The sequence below is a fragment of the Melanaphis sacchari genome, unplaced genomic scaffold, assembly GCF_002803265.2.
Source record: "Melanaphis sacchari strain LSU unplaced genomic scaffold, SCAv2.0 Contig961_pilon_pilon, whole genome shotgun sequence".
In the NCBI taxonomy this organism is placed as follows: domain Eukaryota; kingdom Metazoa; phylum Arthropoda; class Insecta; order Hemiptera; family Aphididae; genus Melanaphis; species Melanaphis sacchari.
The window spans coordinates 25,504-46,416 of NW_020271680.1; the positions used below are offsets into that span (position 1 = coordinate 25,504).

The 20,913-nt window shown below is 22.6% G+C and overlaps 1 protein-coding gene across 1 annotated transcript; it reads left to right on the forward strand.

The window, feature by feature from the left end:
* The first annotated feature begins 281 nt into the window (after window positions 1-281).
* Window positions 282-18,944, forward strand: LOC112603111 (allatotropins-like). The gene is made up of 3 exons (XM_025351540.1): window positions 282-388; window positions 15,269-15,544; window positions 18,755-18,944. The coding sequence occupies exons 2-3, from the start codon at window positions 15,285-15,287 to the stop codon at window positions 18,888-18,890; spliced, it is 396 nt and encodes a 131-aa protein (XP_025207325.1). The 5' UTR covers window positions 282-388; window positions 15,269-15,284; the 3' UTR covers window positions 18,891-18,944.
* The last annotated feature ends 1,969 nt before the right edge of the window (window positions 18,945-20,913 follow it).

Here is a 20,913-nt window from a genome sequence, read left to right on the forward strand (position 1 = left end):
TCCAGGCAGTGAAAACAAATTGGCGTGTTTGTACTTCGGGAAGAACCAAAAAAAAAAAATCAAATGATACCACAGCGTTTCATTCATTTTGTATAAATCGCGGCTGCTACAAAGTATATTTTCAGTGTAATATTATCTTCATTATTCTGGCAACGTACGCACCCACGACGTCAAAACGCTAACAGGTTGCGCGGCAAAAAAAAAATTCATATAACAGTGCTCAGGAGTGTTGTCAGGGGGCGTATTTTACGGGACCGTATACGACGCGGTTTGACGCGTTTTTCCGGTACATATTGCGCTGCGTCTTTGTCGACAGCGTCATTCTGCTTGGTCATCCCGTCCGTCGCACCCACGTGAGAAACGCGCACCCGAGCCTCAAGTCCAACCGGTAAGTCATATACAATAAGTATAATATACAAGTATATTATATTGTATATTTTGGGGTGTCTCTTGCAATAATTATTCATATCCATGTATTAAATAGGTGATTTTTTTCCACCGATTTTCTTGAATCGTTGTTACAAATATACACATCTAATATTATAAAAAAATAAATGTAAAATAATTTCCTGTCGTAAAAACTAAAATAACCACTGAATAAATTCGATAAAAATAAAAATTTTACGCAATTTTTTGAGTAATTCAATGATGTATAATTAAGTACATTTTACCTAGCATAAATTGGTATCTCTAAAATCATTATGTATTTCTAATTTTCAATTGATGATTGTTAATTTTAAATAGATAAACAGGACCTCTCGCTTATAGTATTATATACGAGACGTAAAATACGAAAAAATTATTTCAAATATTAGAAACAGACCGTACTAAGATCGAAAATGTTCGTGGATTTGTGTATTTTTAGAGTCAACTAAATTTTTTGTTTGGTGCTAAAATTGTGTTATTAATAATTATTTTACTTGTATATCCATCCGGTGTCACTGCGATAAATTCAAAACCAATTGGCAATTGATTTCTAGTTATAACAATAAAATTATAGGTCAATATTTTGTGAAGTTAATAAAATATTCAAATTTTAATCAATGTGTAAATCGTTTATTTTTATACCTAAATATTATATATTTTTTCTGTGTAGTTTAATCTTTATTTTGAGAGAAATCATTGTGCCCAGTAAGTATAAAAAAATTTTTTTTCTCTTTTTTTGTTCTCATAACTTCACAAAAAGAAAAATGAACTTTTAATTGACAAGCAGATTTTTTGTACAATGTAATATATTATAATGTAGAGTTATTATGTATTTTCATTGTTTGGAGGGTCTTGTGTGGATAAGAAACTATAATTTCCATTTTTGAAGTTGAGGGATAATTTGAACAGTCATATTATATAATGTGTTTAAAGATTAAACTAAATTTAAAGGGATTTTAATGTAAGAAATTGTAGTTGTAAATCCCAGTAATATCACATGTTTATTAATTATATTGTTTTTTTCCACAGCTGAGTTTTATACATATTTTTTTATAATTGTTAATTTATTAATCTATATTTAATTTTAAACTTTTTTAATAATTCAAATAAATTTAGGTAAATATTTAACGATTACAGAAAATTTGACACAAAGAAATGTTTTACTATAATTTAAATTGTAAACTTACAAAAAAATAGTTGAGACATTTTTTTTATTTTTAAATTGCAGTGCAAGAATAATTGTTTATCACTTTAAAATTAACGGAAAATTTATGAAAAAAAAAAAAAATTTAAAAATAATAAAATTAGTGTAGAAAATAAATTTAGAGAAATAATAAATAAATTAAAAATAAATCAAATTTTTAACTGTAAAATTATGTTAATTATTCGATCGTATTTTTTTTATTTTTTTTTATACCTTAGTATTAAATTAATTGTTTTTTTTTTTTTTTTATTAATAAACAGTATTTCACAGAATATTTTATCCATTCTTGTATATTGCAATGACCAAAACAAATTAAACACATATTATATTTAAAATAATAATTAAAATACAATTTAAACGTATTTAGATTTTCAATGACAGTTTATAGGTGTGCACTGTTTTATTATAATAATATACGCATGGATATAGAATTAATATTTAAACATTTGGCTTTGTTAATTCAAACTCCCAAATAATGCTGAAGTATGTAGCTCATAAAATATATTTTGTTACTTTACGAAAAGTATTTAATCCGATTATGATATGAACAGTATATTTCATTAAACATAATATTAATTCAAAGTTTCTGGTTATACAGTACGTACTTATCTATTAGATTTATCTATTGTCAAATATATTTTGGAAAACTTTGGTTTGTACCTACTTAATTAAAACTAATTTAGTTAACAGATACCTATAATTTATTTACGGTAAAATTGTACTGTAGAAACGAATTTTTTTTTACAACTATTTATTAGATGGTAGTAATTTAGTTATATGTTATTAATTGGCTATAAAATAATTTAGTTTAAATTTAAATATTTTTTGACTGGACGTTTTACATTTTTAGGACAGATTGAAAAATATATTTTTTATTTTCGAAAAATGTATTCATAAAATGTGATGATATAATATTAATAGATAAATTATAATAGTTAAACCAAGTTTCTTTGAATATTTATAGGCTCTTTTGTCATTTCGAATATTATAACAATATTACACAATAAGCTATCATGTAATGGACGAATTTATAAAATATTGTTATTTTTTTTTTTCTTTAAATATAACTAAAAAAATTGATTAAGAAAACATGAGTCATTATCTATTTTAAAACCCACTTTGCGGCCATGATTAACAGGAATTTAAATTTATTGACTTAAACTTTTTGAAGATGTTAGAGTAAGTTGCTTCTTTTCCGTCATTAATTATTTTTCTCTTGAAATATTATTATTTAGATGAATTGAAAATAGTTGTACGTATATTACAAGTTATAATACAATTTATATTTAACAAAAAGAGAATTGTGAAATAATTAAGTCGTTTTAGAATATTTATTTTTTGCAAATTTAAAAATAGAGTGTTTATAAACCTAATCTGTAAAAAAAATAAATATTAAATAGTTTTTAAGTTATAATGCGTTATATAGTGTTTTTAATATATACTTCAAAGTTGAAGCAAATAATAATAATGCGTTAGATAAGCGGTTCCCAACCTTTTTAATCATGTGGATCGCCAATTTTGTAAAAAAAATCTTTGAGGCCCACTAATAGCACATTTATAAACGTATGCATAAAATATATATATACTTAAGTTATTAGAAATAGAAGAATTAAAAAAAACAATTGTTTATTCAAAAAATACTTTATTCAACTTAATCACAAATTAATCAGTTTAATGTGATTTTTGATATTGCTGGTCCCTCACTAGAGAGTCAATATCTGGATTAAAACTATATAGCTTTAGTCTTTAATTATTCTCAAAATACAGTTTATTCCTATATTTGTTTAAAAAAAAAAAATTAAAATAGAAAAGTTCGTTCACACAAATAGGTATTCGAAAAGCTCGTCAAATTTCTTAGTGCAATTTTAATGTAACCCGCATATATTTCACACCGTATAGGTACGATTAAATACGATAAAAATGACAAATAACTGGTACCTATTGGCTATTAATAATAAACGAATTGCATTCAAGTGTTTGATAACGTTAATTGTATAAAAAATATATACGTTAGTGATGTTGAAATTATAATATATGGTTTATGACCCAGTACTATGTTGTTCGCAGCTCGTGGGTTGGAAACTGTTGCATTAAAAGTTATAAGGATACTATTAAAAAATATACTACTGGCCAAAAAGTAAATTTTATTGTCAAAATTTTAAACATACCTACAAAATATTTAAATGTATTTATCGATGAAAATGTATAATACACTGTACTTTGAGAATGACACGATATATTATATACTTAATTTTTATTTAAGTTTTTAAATGAAAATTTTCTACAGGCGGGTCTTTAAACATGCAAAGTATTTATTTAATTATTTTATTTTTCGTTTATTAACATCGAGATAAACCTTAATTTGACATTTGAAAATTTTCTTTTATTTATTTAATAATAATGTTTTAAACATATTTACGTATTTTTACAACTAAAATAGAAAAATATATAAAAACGAAATAAGTTTAAAACTGTAAAAGTATAATTTTATTATCTTAACTTATTATGACGTCGCCTTATTAGAATTATACAAAAAAATAAAATATTTTTATACATATTTGGATATATGTATCAACTCAAAATTTATTTAATTATTTTTATTAAACGTTCTTAGATATTTTTAGTGATAAAAATGTTAATATTCTAGTACATTAAAAACTTAATTACTAAACATAGGTACTTAAGTATTTTTAAAAGTTTTAATAACGTGTAATAAATTAAAAGTTTCTTAATATTATAAATTTTTAGAGCTTATTAAATTAGATATCAATACAAAAAAGTTTCGTATAAATGATAAAAAAAAAGTTAAATTTGATTTTTGTTGAAACAAAAATGATTAATAATATGTTAAGTTAAAAGTAATGAAAAATAAATATTACTTAAAACAATAAAAATATTCTAACGTTATTAAAAAAAAAAAGTGCTTCGTTTTGAAAATTGAACAAAACAATTTTATGCTAAGTAACATGTAACATTTATCACATGATATATATTCCTAAAAGTTTGTTTTTAAATTTATTATTGGTGGTATGCATTTCAACTATATTATTTTAAGTTTAATTTCTGAATGTGACACGTGCTACCTTTTTGACAATATTAGTATTATGACTAGATTTTAGAAGTTGTAGTAGTTGCATATTATTGTTTTATATGCTCTTAATTTAAAGCATTATTAGCATTAATGCATTATATCATATAAACTAGAAATATGAGTTCTATAATAATGAATTTAAAATATATTTTTCATATTTCGTCAATTTTAGAGAAAAATGCATATTTCATTAGTTATCATACGTATATTTTACATATTTTGAATTTTTTTATAACAATTTCCTTTTTTTTTAAATTAATCTATGCGAATTAAATAATACTTAATTTAAACCTAAATATCATTTAATGCAGGTATTTATTGTCATCATTGCTAACGAATATTAATTTAATGACAACCCTGCAACGTGCATTTAATATTAACCCCACTAATACTCCGAAATAATACTATCTTATTGTTGATAAATTATCGATTAAATTATTATAAAATTATTTATTGTTCATATGCTTGTAAAGTACACAATTCAATAGTATTTTTAAACTTATGTTTTAGCTTCGTAAAAGTCAAAATACTAATCAGTTTTCCACCATATTTCAAATATTACCTATTAATTTATTTTCTCTATTTCACATTTTTTTCCTATACTTTGAAAATATTTTATAAATTATGTATGACCAAAATATCTATTCATATTTTTTTTATCATTTATTATGTTTATTATATTTATCTTAGTTTTTACACAAAAAATCAATATTGAAAAAAAAATTGATTTAAATTTAATTATTTTGGTTAAAAAAATAATTGTTATTAATCATTAAAATAATGCAAAGTATCAAGTACCTATCTATTTTTATTCGATCATAAATCATAATTAGGTAATTTTAAACTAAAAATTATGCTAATGATATTTGTTTTTCTAATTTATATACCTTTATTTTATGCTGTTTATATAATTATTATGTGTTTATTTTATTGCATTGTATTTGAAAAAATGTTCAATAACTGCTGATAATAATAATAACCATGCCCAAAAACTACAAATGATAGGAAACAAAAATATTATAATTAATAACTAAAAGTAATTTATATAGCGAAATCAATTATTTTGCTAAAACCTAAATAGACAATTGTAAATTCCATCAAATGTATTTTATTTTTTATGTCTTATTTCCACTGGTGTGACCTTAACTTAAACTTAACTAACCTGTAAATAATATGTAAATTTCACTAGTATTAACTTTTGACCTGTAAAATAAACGTAAACTAAACAGATATTACTTTTTGGCAAATTTTATTTTAATTTTTAAGTTAAAACTAAACTTTATTATAATGGCATTAGTTTTTTTTCCTTATTGAAAGCTAAAATTTAATACAAAATGCGTTCAATGTCATTTATGCTTAAATGTTTGATGTTTTTAATTATTATCACGTAGTCACATAGATTATGATAATAATCTATTTATAAAATTGACACTTTGTTATGACACAAAGTATAGAACGTAACATTACATTTTCTCAACTATACTTAATCATATTTACAAAATTAGTTTTAAATTTATTTATATTTTATTATATATATATATATATATATATATATATGTATTTATTAGTATAATTGTGCATACAAATTTGTACTTTTTTATTATATCACTGGAATTTACATTAATTATTAAATCAAATTAATATTAAATAGTGGAGTTTATATTCATATTCTATAAATCTGACTTAAAATTTAGCTAGTTAAAAACAGTGAAACATATATCTATAGTCAAAGCTTATAATTTATACTCAGTGGTTTGATGCCTAGTGCTTATAATAAATGTATCATAACAATTCACGTATGATATCGTTATGTTATAAAAATTGTTAAACCTAAAAAATAAATCACTCATCTTTTTAAAATTTTTTATTTTGCAACACTCATTACATTTGCCATCTGTTATACTCAGAAAAAAGATTTTAGATATAAGCAATTTGGTTTTCTGGCTAAAAAGATCAAAGTTCCATTCATTGGAAGAATTAACAATGAAAACAATAATACCTATCAATGAAAACTAACAGGTGGCGGTACAAATAAATTGGTGTATTCATTTTAAAATTGTGTTTTTTTTATTATTACTATTATCAATAACAAATAACAATAATAAATCAAAATAATGAGGGGGAAAATATAAAATAATTTTAGAAAAATGAGAATATCTACAAAACACAAGTTTTTGACAAAATCTATTTCGTTTTTTTATTTAGAAATACTTGAAATGTTTATCAAATATTTTTATTGAGTACTTCTTTTCTAGGTATTTATTAGTGAAGCATTTATAAAGTATTTTAGTTATTTTGGTTTATTTATAAACATTTTAAAATGTATACAATTTTGTTCTAAGTTAAAATTATAATACAAAATTTATTGGAAGTTTATCATACTTTAAAAAAAAAATAAAAAAATAAAAAAATAAAGTTTGACAGTCACATTACTTTTAAGAAATTGAATATTTAAACTATAAATATAAAATAATAATTTTATAATATTATACGTAGATATTTAAAACATTCGTCTATAACTAAAACTAAATTTTCTAATGACAATGATAATTTTAAAATTTATATGTAGATTAATTTTAAGTTATTTATATAATTTATTTAAAATTTCTAAATTTTCTTTGTCTTTTTTTTCTACAAACGGTGATAAAACTTTTTTTTGATCAAAAAGTTTGAAAAATTAATAAGTACAACTTGGTTACTCATATATTGTTTTTACAATTATTTTAAAACATCAATAATGCATAAACTTAATTTTCAAATATTTTTTATAAATGTTTGGAGTTTATTTTTTTTCAAACAATTTTAAGTATTTTACTGTAATTGCAACTTTTTGTTTTTATTAATAAGTATGTTTATTATTATTATTATCTATACACAATGTAATTTTTGAAAGATTTGGCCTCATTTTAGTTTTTTATACTAGAAAGTATAAGCCTATTCACATAATTTAATGGTAAGTCGATATTGACTTACAACTTATGAGTATTAATAATAGTAATACATACAATTTTTTTACTTTTTCAGTATAATAATTTATAGATCAAAATTCCTCTGATTAACAGTTTTCCTTATAGAAAACTAAATTATTTATTATAATATAAATAAATTATTAAATATCCTTGAAAATCTCTATTTTTAGACTAAGTGGCCACCATATGTCATTTCCGATCAGCATCATTTTTTTATTTAATAATTCACCGACAAATTCAAATATAATACATTTATTATAGTTACTAACTTAATGAAAAAGACATATACTCTAAGTATTCTATACAACAGAGAAATTCCTAATTTTTTTTTTTTTAATGATTTTTTCAACTTTAATAATATAAATTAACATTCAATACCATTTTTTTTAAAACAGAAATAGTAAGCAAAGATTTAAAAAAATGTATGCAGTTTTATAAAAAATTTAAGTATGATTTTTAAAATTGAAAAATTAGTTCTACATGTATTTGTCACCAGTTATAAATTGAAACAACCGTAAAGTTTACAAGGTGAGATGATGTAGCATACTGTTATAAAACTCTTGGTTTTACTGAAAAACATGTAATTGATACGTAATGTTTAAGAAATCATAAACGCAGTAAATATTATTTTTGTATTTTTTTTTTTTTTTTTTTGAAATTTAATCATACTTATAAAATAATAATATTATGCATCATATTATAATTAATATTTAAAATACATCGGGAACGGATTTTCGAGCGTATCCATGACTAACCAACAATATTTACTCGTGATGTCAAAAAATGTTACGTGCAGGGAAGGACTGCAGTCTCGGTATACCTACACAATAATATATTACTCTCTAATAAATAATAATAACTATAGTGTGTGATACAGTCAAATCATGATCGTAATATATGAGTTATATTTTTCTACCAAAGTATGTGAATAATAAATTGAATAAAAAATAGAATATTACATTTAAATACCCAAAAGAAAACAATGAGCATATAGTGAGAGAGATGAGTGTGTGTGTGTGTGTGTACAATAGGTACACAATTAAAATAAATAGTGATAGAGATAATATAAAAGTCTATTGTAGACAAACTGTTTATTGTGAAGTCGGAATTTGTAGCGGACGACAATAAAATGCCAATTACGACATCTTTGATGATGATTTTTATCTTTTTTATTTTTCATAATAACTCTCCTAATTTAGTAACATAAAACCAGGTGGATAAATTTTGGTAATACGAAGTTGTACACAAATTATAATAATGTATGCATGATGAAAATATCTATTATAATATGTATTATTAATTAGATATGATATGTATACCTATAGTATCTATTTACTTGCGCACAACTCGCGTTTGACGAAAAACAAACTTTGAAAAGTTGTCTTGACCTAGTTCATCTTAATGTCTCAAATATCTGCATGGTAAGGTAGGCACATATATATTATATTTCTTTGGTTTTCTCCTGGATAAGATATATACTTATACTATTGACCAATTTCAAACCTATCGGTGGGAATTAATTAATTAACATCGAACACACATCTTCTATACTTTCTTACTGACAATTTATAATTGTTAATCAATTTTCCAAGCTGTACTCCGGTACCAATAGTTTTTTTGCACTAAATTTTTTTTCTGCTACGTCCCGCAGTTGTTTACAATGGTAATGGTGCTAAATATGCAAACATATTGTTTAACCGATTATTATCGTATCGAGTATAACAAGATTTTGATTTTAATGCTGTTTTACAAAAATTATTTACAATATACTAATTTTTATAGTACTACTTAATATTTTTATTTTTTTTTGAAATAAATGTTTACACATTTTAATCAAAAATTAATAAATAACTAAATGTTAAAATGTTCAATTGAAAATATTAATTTACTTTTTAAATTTAACAAAAATAAATGTGTAAAGTATGTACTTACTATAAATTTAATATGATTTGAATAGAATGATCTAATATTTTTATACCTCTTAATAATATTGATGTATCACTTTGTTACTAATAATTTATGTTTCTGCATAGCCTGGTGTATGTGTGATTATGTTAGGTAGGAGCAAACTATGCATCTATGGATACTACACACTTGCTTTATTTAACATTTTTAATCTATATTTGTATCATGTTATAAAAAATAATTTAAACATTTAATTAATCTTTATAAAATAATGCACTTAATGTTTTTATAATACAAATGATGATGGATGACGTGACGTGTTTGCACAAAATCTGTATGATCATATCTGAAATGGACACCGCTTTAGTCCTTCTAATTTTACAATGTCAATATATTTATAATTCTCAGAGTTTGATCATATTATACGCATCGAATCCGGATGTCACCATAGTTTGGCCTCATATTCCATATCATTGAATAAAAATTTTAATTTAACATACAATCCTGAAGTAATATTTATATTATGTGCGATTTTTAGATTACAATATACAGTTGTACGCATATCCCTCCGTTGCCTCGTTTTTCTATTGTGAAAATTTTTTATATTTTACAAGTCTACGCGTTGTTTGAGTGATAACGTTTATGTAGTGCTTAAACTGAATTAAATTTAATAGCTATCAAACAAATCGTATCATACGATAAACAATTAAAATATTAACATTCAAAACTGCGTGATTCTGAGTCAAAAAACAAGGAGTCACAAAAAAAGTGAACGAGTTGGAATCCAAATTAAAAAAAAAAAAATGTTATTTAAACCACGTCGTATCGGAGATGTCTTTAAAAAAGGAGCACTACGAGTCTATGGTAAATGACAAAAGTCGTATGCACGTAACGCGTATTCAGTTGGCTGAGATCAAAATTTTAGATATCATAATACAACAGTATCTGGACCACCCAAAAAAACAGTTCAAAGTTAATATGAAAAAATATTTAAGCTGGTTGTACAATACGAAGTAAAAGATTTTACAAATTTAATGTCCAAATGCTGTTGTGGTGTGGTTAATGTTCCGCAAATTACATCTAAACATGTATTACAGACGAATAAAACGCAAACGTCCTTTAAATTTCTCAACAAAACCAAATTGACAAAAAGTACCGATACGACATGGAATTATTCTGTCGCCAATCCAAGTATAGTACGAACCAAGCAAAATTATTATCTATTGAAGCGTTTCAGGCCCTGAATTTGATTTACAAAGACGATGCCGTGCCTGTTATCTCATTCGACAGATGGATACTAAAAAGATATTGACTAACACCATTTAGAACATTGTAAGAACCCATGTGAAGATATGGAACCTGAGTCTACCACTAGACGTAGCACTAACACGCGATAAACTATACGTACCAAAAAATCATACTTTAACTTTCACAAAATTTGAGTAGTCACAAATCAAAAAAATTAAGAAACCGCATCTAACGTCACCACATTATCTGTAAAAATATGCTAATCTGAAAATAAATAAATGTAAAAACATTGCTCGCGCAACATTTACAAGATATTGTATTGTTATATTGTGATTAACTTTACTACAAAATATTAATAACATTTTTAAATAAGATTTTAAAAATACATTGTATTAGAAGTTTAAACTTTTTTTTTTTTTAACAGGGTATTTTAAAAACACCTTTAAATTTTTTAAATGACTTTTATTTGCATACATATTATATGATATATGAAAATATTAATAATATTAATTATAATTAAGTGTGATTGAAACAAACAATAAACTATTATAAGAATATTTTTTATTATATTTGTTAAGTTATTTTAAAGGAGAAATTTTGGATTAAGATTAACCAATTGTCACATTTAAACGTCAACAATACAAACATTTGATGTTAGAATTAATAAATGGCTTCATATTATATTTGTTGAATAATCTTCCATTTTTTAACAATAATTATAAATTATATGGTTTTAAATTGTCTTTAAAAAGTTATGAGTGGCGTTATGACCTTCCTCTAAATTTTATAATTTATAACTGAGATCGAAGACCTAACCTAACTTAATATACCTTTGAAATGGCGATACCTAATCGTCTAAACCATTTTGTTAAATAGTAAATAATTTATATTTGATGTACCTATAGAAACAATAAAAAATAAAACAGTGATTATAAATAATATATTTTTGTTATTAGTTATTATGTATAATATTGAATATTTTTCGATGAACTATACTATGAATTTTGAGTACTACACAGTACACACATGTCTTATTTAGTGTTTTTATTTTATCGCATTTTAACGAATAATCTCGTTAGCACAAGCGTATAAAATTTATAAATTTATCACTATAAATATAACCTAGAATATATTATTGTTGAATTTTCATATGTGCAATTTAGTATTTTAACACGGATATTTGTATTATTTGATATACAATTTTTAAATATGTTTAATTTATATTTTATAATAATATACATATAAACTTGGGCGGGCATATATATCAATAATGATAAGTAATATTACATCTCACAAAATTTTATTATAAAAAATGGTGTTAATTATAATATTAACCAATTGTTGAATCTTAAATTGTGTTTGACAATCAAATAACGTAGGCAGCTGTTAAATATTTGTATAATTCGTTAAATTTTGAATGGTACATAGTTTTATAGTGATGATAATTAACAATGTAATGTTTAGAATAAAAAATAAAAAAAAATGTGTTAAAATGGTTATTAAAATTTATTATAAAAACTAATGTAAACGAAAACAGATTTATTTAAAATAGTATTCAATTAAGTATTTTTAAAGAAATAATTCATCAAATTATATGGTTTTGTTCAAACTTTTACAACAAAAAATGTAATTTTTCATTTATTGTTAGAACACTTAGAACCATTTTAAAAACTATAAAAAGAGAACAGTAATTATATATTAATTGCATTTAATTTTAAAAAGTTTTCATCCATACTTTAAAAGAATTATAGGTAATTCGAATTCACATGTATTTATAATAAATGTATAAAAAGTTAACATTATCGTATACAAATTTGTTTACTATAGAGTATAGAGCATGACCTTAATGAATAAAATACTTTATTTAATAGTATATGTATTAGGTCAAATCTGATTATTCGTTGTTATTTTTGAGAATAGTGTAAAAATTTTACCTACTTATATGAAATTTTTATGACTATAAATCAAAATTCAAATGAAAATTTTTGGTAATTTTATCTGTTAGTTTTATTTAAATTTTAAAAACGGACTTTCGAACACCTTTCTGTATTTACACTCCTTTTCTCTCTCTCTCTAAATATATATATATATATATATATAGATATTTATTTATTATATAATATATATGTATATTTATCTTCTGCGAGACTGAACTATCGTTAGATTATCAACAGATATGTAATTTTATAATCCTCTGCCATCTAACCATTCTAATATTTTAAGAACAATTTAGTACTCTAAAACCGTTACAAATACATATAAAATAAATATGAATGTGTGTTAGTATAATATATTTATTACTCTGATTATAAATGTACCTAACACACCCACCTCCCCTATATATATAAAGAAAATTATTTAAATTTTCAGCAGTATATTTTTAAATATGATGTTCACCCTTTTGATTCAAAAAGTTAATATTTTATTTATATTAAGTTGAGCAATAAATTATTTTTAAAAGGTTTATTTATTATTTTACGGAATACCTGCATAACACTAATGAAGGTTTACTGTATATTTAAGTTTGTTTTTTAAGTAATGTAAAAAGCTTATAAAAAAGGACAGAATAAATAATATCACCGTATATTATTTTTGTTAAAGAATTAATAATTTAGGAATTTATAAACAACGAATTTTATTTACCAAAAAATAAATGGTTACAATTCTTAATTATCTCATAATTTAAAAATTGTGATGATTTTAAAATGGGGCCGATTATATAAAATAAATGTTGGAATGATAGAAATTATAAATTTGATCATTTGGAACAATTTGATTACATCGATTAAAACAATATTAAGCAGTCCTACCTAAACACAAATTTAGTATATAAAATTAGAAAAAAAAAATGATATGTATAGGTGATTATTTGTTTTATGGATATAAAATCTATTATAATATTTAGTTAATATGATGTTTAATTTTAAAAACTTTATTTAGATGTTATATTCTACATGTCAGTTTTATATGTAAATTTTGTGATATTCATGCAATTAATTTATATTAAAAAGCAATTAAATTTCTATATTATTACCTATTTATTATCTAAGAGATATAAAATTTAAAAGGTATCGATCTAATTATAAGGTTTTAAAATATGTAATTCAATTGCAAAAAATGTATTCATTTTTTTATTATTTTATTAAATGCAACAAGTAAATGTATAAGCATTTCGTTATTTTATTCATCGATTCAATTTTAATATAAATACTACTATACACATAGCACAAATATACAACGCTTTTGATTAAAGGCTATAGTCACTTCGTGTTTGTGTTAAGAGTTTTAATTAAATTGAATATTAATAGTAAACAGAAACAGAATTTATTTTTTAACCATAATTTACCTCTTTTACTAATAAATTATAATTAATACTATAAATGCATGCTATAATAATATCAGATTATACTAGATAAATTAATTAATTTTTGTCGATGAAAGTTTAGACATATTAAACAATTTGGTTTATTATTTATAATTAAAAATTTGTAATCATAAGCTTTAGAAATATTATACCTAAATCACGTTTAACCTAAATTCTATAATTTATAAAAAAAAAGTTACATTGTAGAATATAGTATGTTGTATGTAAGTATAAAAGTACAACATATTTATTACGTATACCTATTATTATGTTCATTCGAGTGAGTTGAATATTGTACTGAGCAAGAGAAATTTAATATTGTCTTAAAAACGTTAAATTACAAGCTATATAGACTTTTCCTGTAATATAAGAATTTATACAAAGTTTATAAACATTATATATATATAAATATATGTATATACGTACGACATACGTGCGTAGAAACTGTCATAAATATGCCAAAGGTCATAGATTTATAAAAGAATATAATAAAAGAGCGGAAAAAACATTCTTAAAACTGTGAACATAAAGTTTTCTTAATGATTCTATCAGCTCACTATTATTTGAAACTTTTTATACAATAGTCACTGCATTACGCAGATCAAATTTAAAACAAGACAAACAACAATTTTATTTATTTGAAACGAATGTATGTTACACAAACATGTAATAAATACAACTTTGTAGAATGACTATGCAGTAGTAACAGTTAAGGCTACAGGTTCTGATTACTGGCTCTGCTCTTTTTTCGAAATCCCTGTGATTTTACAGCGGTGCTGTAATAATAACCGATTAAACATTCTGTAATATTTTTTATTTTATGTAATGATTATTGTTTGAGATAGATACTAGTCAATTTTATTTCACATTCCTAATTAAAAGTAATGCATAATAATATACTTAAATGCGGTGTGTCAGCAATCACTAATAACTAAATTGACATAAATGATAGTTTGGTAAAATATATTATTTGGTGTTTCAAAACTCAATTCTGTACATTGTATTAATAAATACTACTCAAATATTAATTTTGTTAATACAAATCTATTGATTTTTTTCAGGTGGATTTTTCAAGCCATGGCAATCAACAACAATATAATGGTCCGACTATTGGTTATAGAGATCACGTTTTTGATTTTAGCTGTCGTCAACTCATACCCGGCATTTGAAGACAACGAATTTAAGCATAAAAATAGAGACAAAGGGAGAACTATAAGAGGTTTCAAAAATATGGACTTATCTACAGCTAGAGGGTTTGGCAAACGAACCGACCATTACGCGAATTTAATACCATTGGATTTATTTGTGGACAACAAAGAAGATAGCTTCAATCAAAAGTAAGTTTTAGAATGCGTTTAATTTATGCGGGTATGAAAATTTATAATTAAGTAAAATTACGACAGTCATCGTTTGAATTGTACACGACAAAAATAAAAAAAATCACAAGAAAGCTCCTATAACGTTTGTTTATTTTTATGGTTACATAAAATTTGAACAATAATTCTTAGTTTTAATACCTAATGGAAAATTTGAAATAAATATATTTACAATAAATGTATATAAAAATTAAAGCATTTGAATTTTATTTCAGCGTAATTAAAATTAGCTATTTTAAGATGTTGATTATTTAACAAAAAATGAATAGTATAATATTTTAATTTCCTCAAGATATTTGGTATTTTTAATGATTTAATAGTTGAGATAAAGAATTTTGAACACAGCAAATGTATGTTTTCTTAGTTAGAAATTTTAAGCGAAAATACTTATATTATGAATAATCTTAGATTTTAAGTTATAGGTACCTATATAAGCTTATGTAAATTAGTTCGAAGCTCAATAATATATATATATTAGTAGTTACTTAGTATATTAAAAATAATATTTAAATAGTTATAAATATTCAACTATATGTACATTATTGAACAAAAAATAATTAACTTTCTAAAATTGATTATTTTATTGATATTACTACATCAAAATTATTTGAGTAGTAAGGGTCTTTAAACTAAATACATTTTGGAATTAAAATGAATAATATTTAATAACAGTTCAATTGTATAAACCAACAATAATAAATCAAAATAATCGACAACTCAAATACATAAAATAATAGTTACTTTCTACTTACTATCTATCCTGTAATATAATTATATAAAACAATATTAATTAATTTTGAAAACTTGAAATTGTTTAGTCTCTCCTTCCTTTTTCATATTGGGGGTTATCATTATAATACAATTGTCAAATAATAAATATATAGAACATATCATTTTTTTAATCAATTGATTCTTCTTGTAAATACATTTTTATAAATACGTAAATAAACATTTAGTAAAACTTAAATTAAAATTACTTTTTTTTTCCTCTTAACTGGTCTTTTATAAGGTCAAGAGTTTAATTATTTATAAGAAACTATCCATTAAAAATTATTCATTTGTTTCATAAAAAATATAAATATTAAATAATTATTAAAAAATTAAAAAATAATATTATTGTTTTAATAATTATTTGTATACTATAATTCCATGAAAAAAAATTACAATAAACGCTAACATGTCTACTAAAAAATTAACAAAAAGTTACGGAAAATCGAGAATTTTCAAAAGGCCATAATTTTAAATGAAATTTATTTGGTATATTTGTATAATTCAAAAAATGTTTACTATAAAAATTTCAATTTTTCATCAAATACTAAATTATCAATTTTTGGTAAAGTAAAACTATTAATAATTAAGATACATCAATTTTCTCCAGTGCTTTAAGTTTAGAATGTGCGTTTAATTATTTTTTTTTTTTTTAATACGAGAAACGAAAATTTGCGTTCACGTTCCTCATTTATAGAAAATTATTTGTTCCTTGTTTTATATTTCAAATGAAACGCATTTCAACCTTTGTTTCTATAAGAAGACAATGTTCCTTCCTAACACTGATTAAATAAATAGTAAACGGTATCGTTTGTTTTGTAACATGTTTCTAAGAGACATGGATAGTTTTTTTTTTCACTTTTTGTATCATACATTTTTTAGTGTAGTGCAGTGGTTACTCAATATAATTGTGTTGTTGGACTTCGCCTTGTTTATTTAAACACATTTTTTTAGATTGTAATTTTTTGTTAAATAAAATAATATAAAGTTTACTGCTACAAATTATTTATTAGTGTAATTATTTATTATCCACATTTAATAATTTCATTTACGTACTATACTACTGTGCCCATATTTGATTATATACAAAAATAAGCCTTAATAAATAACCTTAAATACAGTGTTGGTAATTAAAACCATAAAATTATTGTGATTTCTTCTTAAAAATTACTTATTAATTATTATGATTTATTGTACATCAACGTAATTCTTAAAAAAATTTCCGGTAACATTTTAATATACACCATTATTTTATCATGATTCAAAAAAAGAAATAGAAAATCCCACGGTTACGTGTCAGTATTTTAACGAATAGAAAATAAAAAATAACATTTTCTACTGGCGTATTTATTTTTTGGTCTGTGTGGATATCGGATCTCATGCTGTTTGTAAAGGTCTAAATGAAAGTTTGCTGAGAAAAATAGAAATGTGGTGCGAGTATATACAGAATGTAGTATTCCTGATATGTCCGGTCTGAAATATTATTTAATATTTGAAAAAAAATGGCGTAACCCACTGCAGTGTATCTATTGGTTCAGAATAATGGACTGTTTGGTACAGTCTATAATGCTACAGATTATAATAGACCCACGCACTGAAATATAACTGCATGAAACGCATTATATCTTCACATAGTGTTTTTTCTATTTTATTTACACAGATACCCGCACAGTTTTTGCCCCGAATTAAAATGAATCGTCCCGTTATTCTGCGCATAACAATTCTCGATTACCGTAACACGCTCACAGTGATAGAATATAATATATATGTCCGTTTTTTATTTGATGTTAGACTGTAGGTATCGCCGTTGTATAAGTGGGTTTTGCCAAAGAAACGGAGTGATATTTTGTTTAGAAAAATATTTCATGAAATAGTTGAGACATCATTTGTGTTCAAAATTAATTATTTTATTCAATATTAAAAACAATAACACAATGTACTTTAGGTTTATTGTTTATGAATTTATAACAAATATTTTTTTCATCTTTATAAATTTATAAACAAAAAATATACAACCTATGCAACACAAGTTGGGCATAAGCTTTAATTGATTGTATTTATAAAAATTATTATTATATTTTATGTTTAGAAATTGAAAAACATAATTTAATTATGAAATGTAAATAAACAGTGATATTATATACCTAATATAAAAATGTAACTTCGATTTATTAATTAATTCTTTATGTGAACTTGTTTTAAAAATGTATATAGTGTGTTGTCTTGAGTATATGATTACATTATTTTACATCTAAATCACATTGAAATATATTATATCTTTCAAAAACATATCCTTTTATAGCATACAATATAATCAATAATAATAATTAACTATTATTATAGTAAAATTAAAAAAATAAACTTAAACAAATAATAAAATAATACAAAAACACTTGTTTACAGTATACCGTTGGATGTTTCTTTGGACAAAATATTGAAGAAAAAATACAACAATTTTATCGAAATGCTAATCGATGTCAACCACGACGGTTATATTTCTAGAGAAGAATTGCTGCAGTCAATTGATGGCGAATCATAATAAAAAGTTATAAATAAATATAAATTATATATATATATTATTAAAGTCAGTTTCACTTACAAATAATTTCATTGTAAATGTCTTCAAAATTAAAAAAAAAGTATATAAATATATATATTAATGTAATTGTCATTGTAGCGAATTTGTTTCATTTAAGTGGAAATTTACGTAGGTACTTTAGTTTTATGATTGTAATAATAATCAACCACTATTTTATGTAGTAATACCTACAAAACATTGACGTTTCAAAAATTAAAATTGATACTCAGGATGAAAAACGGGATCTATATATACATAAAATATGTGATGGCTGTTAAAATATTGTTTATGCTTAAAAAATGCTAAAATATAAATATATATATGTATTCTGGAACTACTGTTTTTATACATCCCTATGTTCTTTTAGAATATGAAAAATCAGAAAGTGTACAAGTAAAGGCTGTGATAAAAATTTGTTAAATATCTTATTTATGTTATTAATTGATTTATAAAATAATTTCAGATGTTTAAAAGTTGAAAAAAAAGTAAATTGCTGGATAAGTTCAAAGTATATAATATAAAACAGTTAAATTTTTGTTATTTACGCTTCAAATGTACAAATATTATTTTTTTTTAAGTATGTTAGTATGTGTATAAAATAAAAAGTTAAATGTAGGTAAATAAAATAATAAGGTATAATAGAAGAGAGTTTGTAGTTACTTAATTGATATTTTAAAAGATCTACAAACATTATAACTAATATAATTATTAATTACATTTTAAATATTTCTATAGTAACAAAATTTACGAAAATTTACTTAAAATATTCCATTTTAAGTTTAAATGGTAACGATAGGTAGTATATATATTGTATGTTATTCTGAAAGTTTATTACATACTATATGTAACTTACTTTGCATTTTAATATTTCAATCATATTTTATGTAAACAAAAATTAAATATATACATCCTACAGTATAATATATGTAGTTATCGTATACTATACGCATATATATTAATTGTTTCTTAAATACATAACCATTGTGGGTGAGAAAAATATTAACAATATAAAATGATTCGAGTATTCATGATCAAATTTATAATATACAATTATTATTGAAATGAACATTGATGGATTATGGAGAAAAAAAACATCGCCCATTAATCATTTTTCAGTCGAATTGTTGAAATGTAAAACTTAAACACCACAGAGGTTTAAATATTTAAAATTAACTTATAAAATCTGTTTTAATAAATAATACAGTCACGTATCTTGTGAACTGTTGTGTCGAGTTATTTATAAAAACAAACTTACATTAACTGTAAATAATGTTTACAAAGAAAATTCAACGATATTATACACCAAGCTTTTAACACACGGAAATACGTAGAAAAAAGGTAATGAAAATTTGATATATTATTTTAAAATATTTTTAGTATAATTTTTAAATAAGCAAAAAAAAATAATTTTACAATTATATTTTCTATTCGTATAACATAGCTACACACATAACATTTCAGTTACATGCAAACTTTCAATAAAATATCGCTCAATACATTTAATCATTTCAATTTAAAAATGATTAATCTTATTCTTTTCAACAAAATAAAAAAAGTTAAATTATATAACGTAATTATACAAAACTGTTTAAATTTAAAATTCTAAACTCTAAACCAATTTATATTTTTAAATTTCACAACAGCTAATTTAGTATACAATCATATTTTTTTAGTGATTTAAATAACGTTTGTGTCTAAGGTCATTAGTTTAAATTATATTTGTAATATGCGTTTACCTTAAAATTAGTTGTATAATTTAGTTCCTTTCAGGAAGAATTAATAATATTTATTTTTGATTGAAGGTTCAGTTGAAGTTATCCGGTTGTCATGTTAAAGTCATTGAGCATATATAGTGATTTATAGATTTTTTTCTATTTGATTTATTAACTAATAAATACACATCATATACCTACATCAAATTATCAAAAGTCTTACTTTTATTTATAAATATAACAATACACTATTAACTTTTGTTTACTTTATT

Bases quoted from the DNA above. Each gene is read 5' to 3' on its own strand.
- LOC112603111 (XM_025351540.1), top strand. From the start codon at position 15,285: ATGGCAATCAACAACAATATAATGGTCCGACTATTGGTTATAGAGATC. The intron at 15,545-18,754 runs GTAAGTTTTAGA...ACTTGTTTACAG, and splicing joins GAAGATAGCTTCAATCAAAA to TATACCGTTGGATGTTTCTT.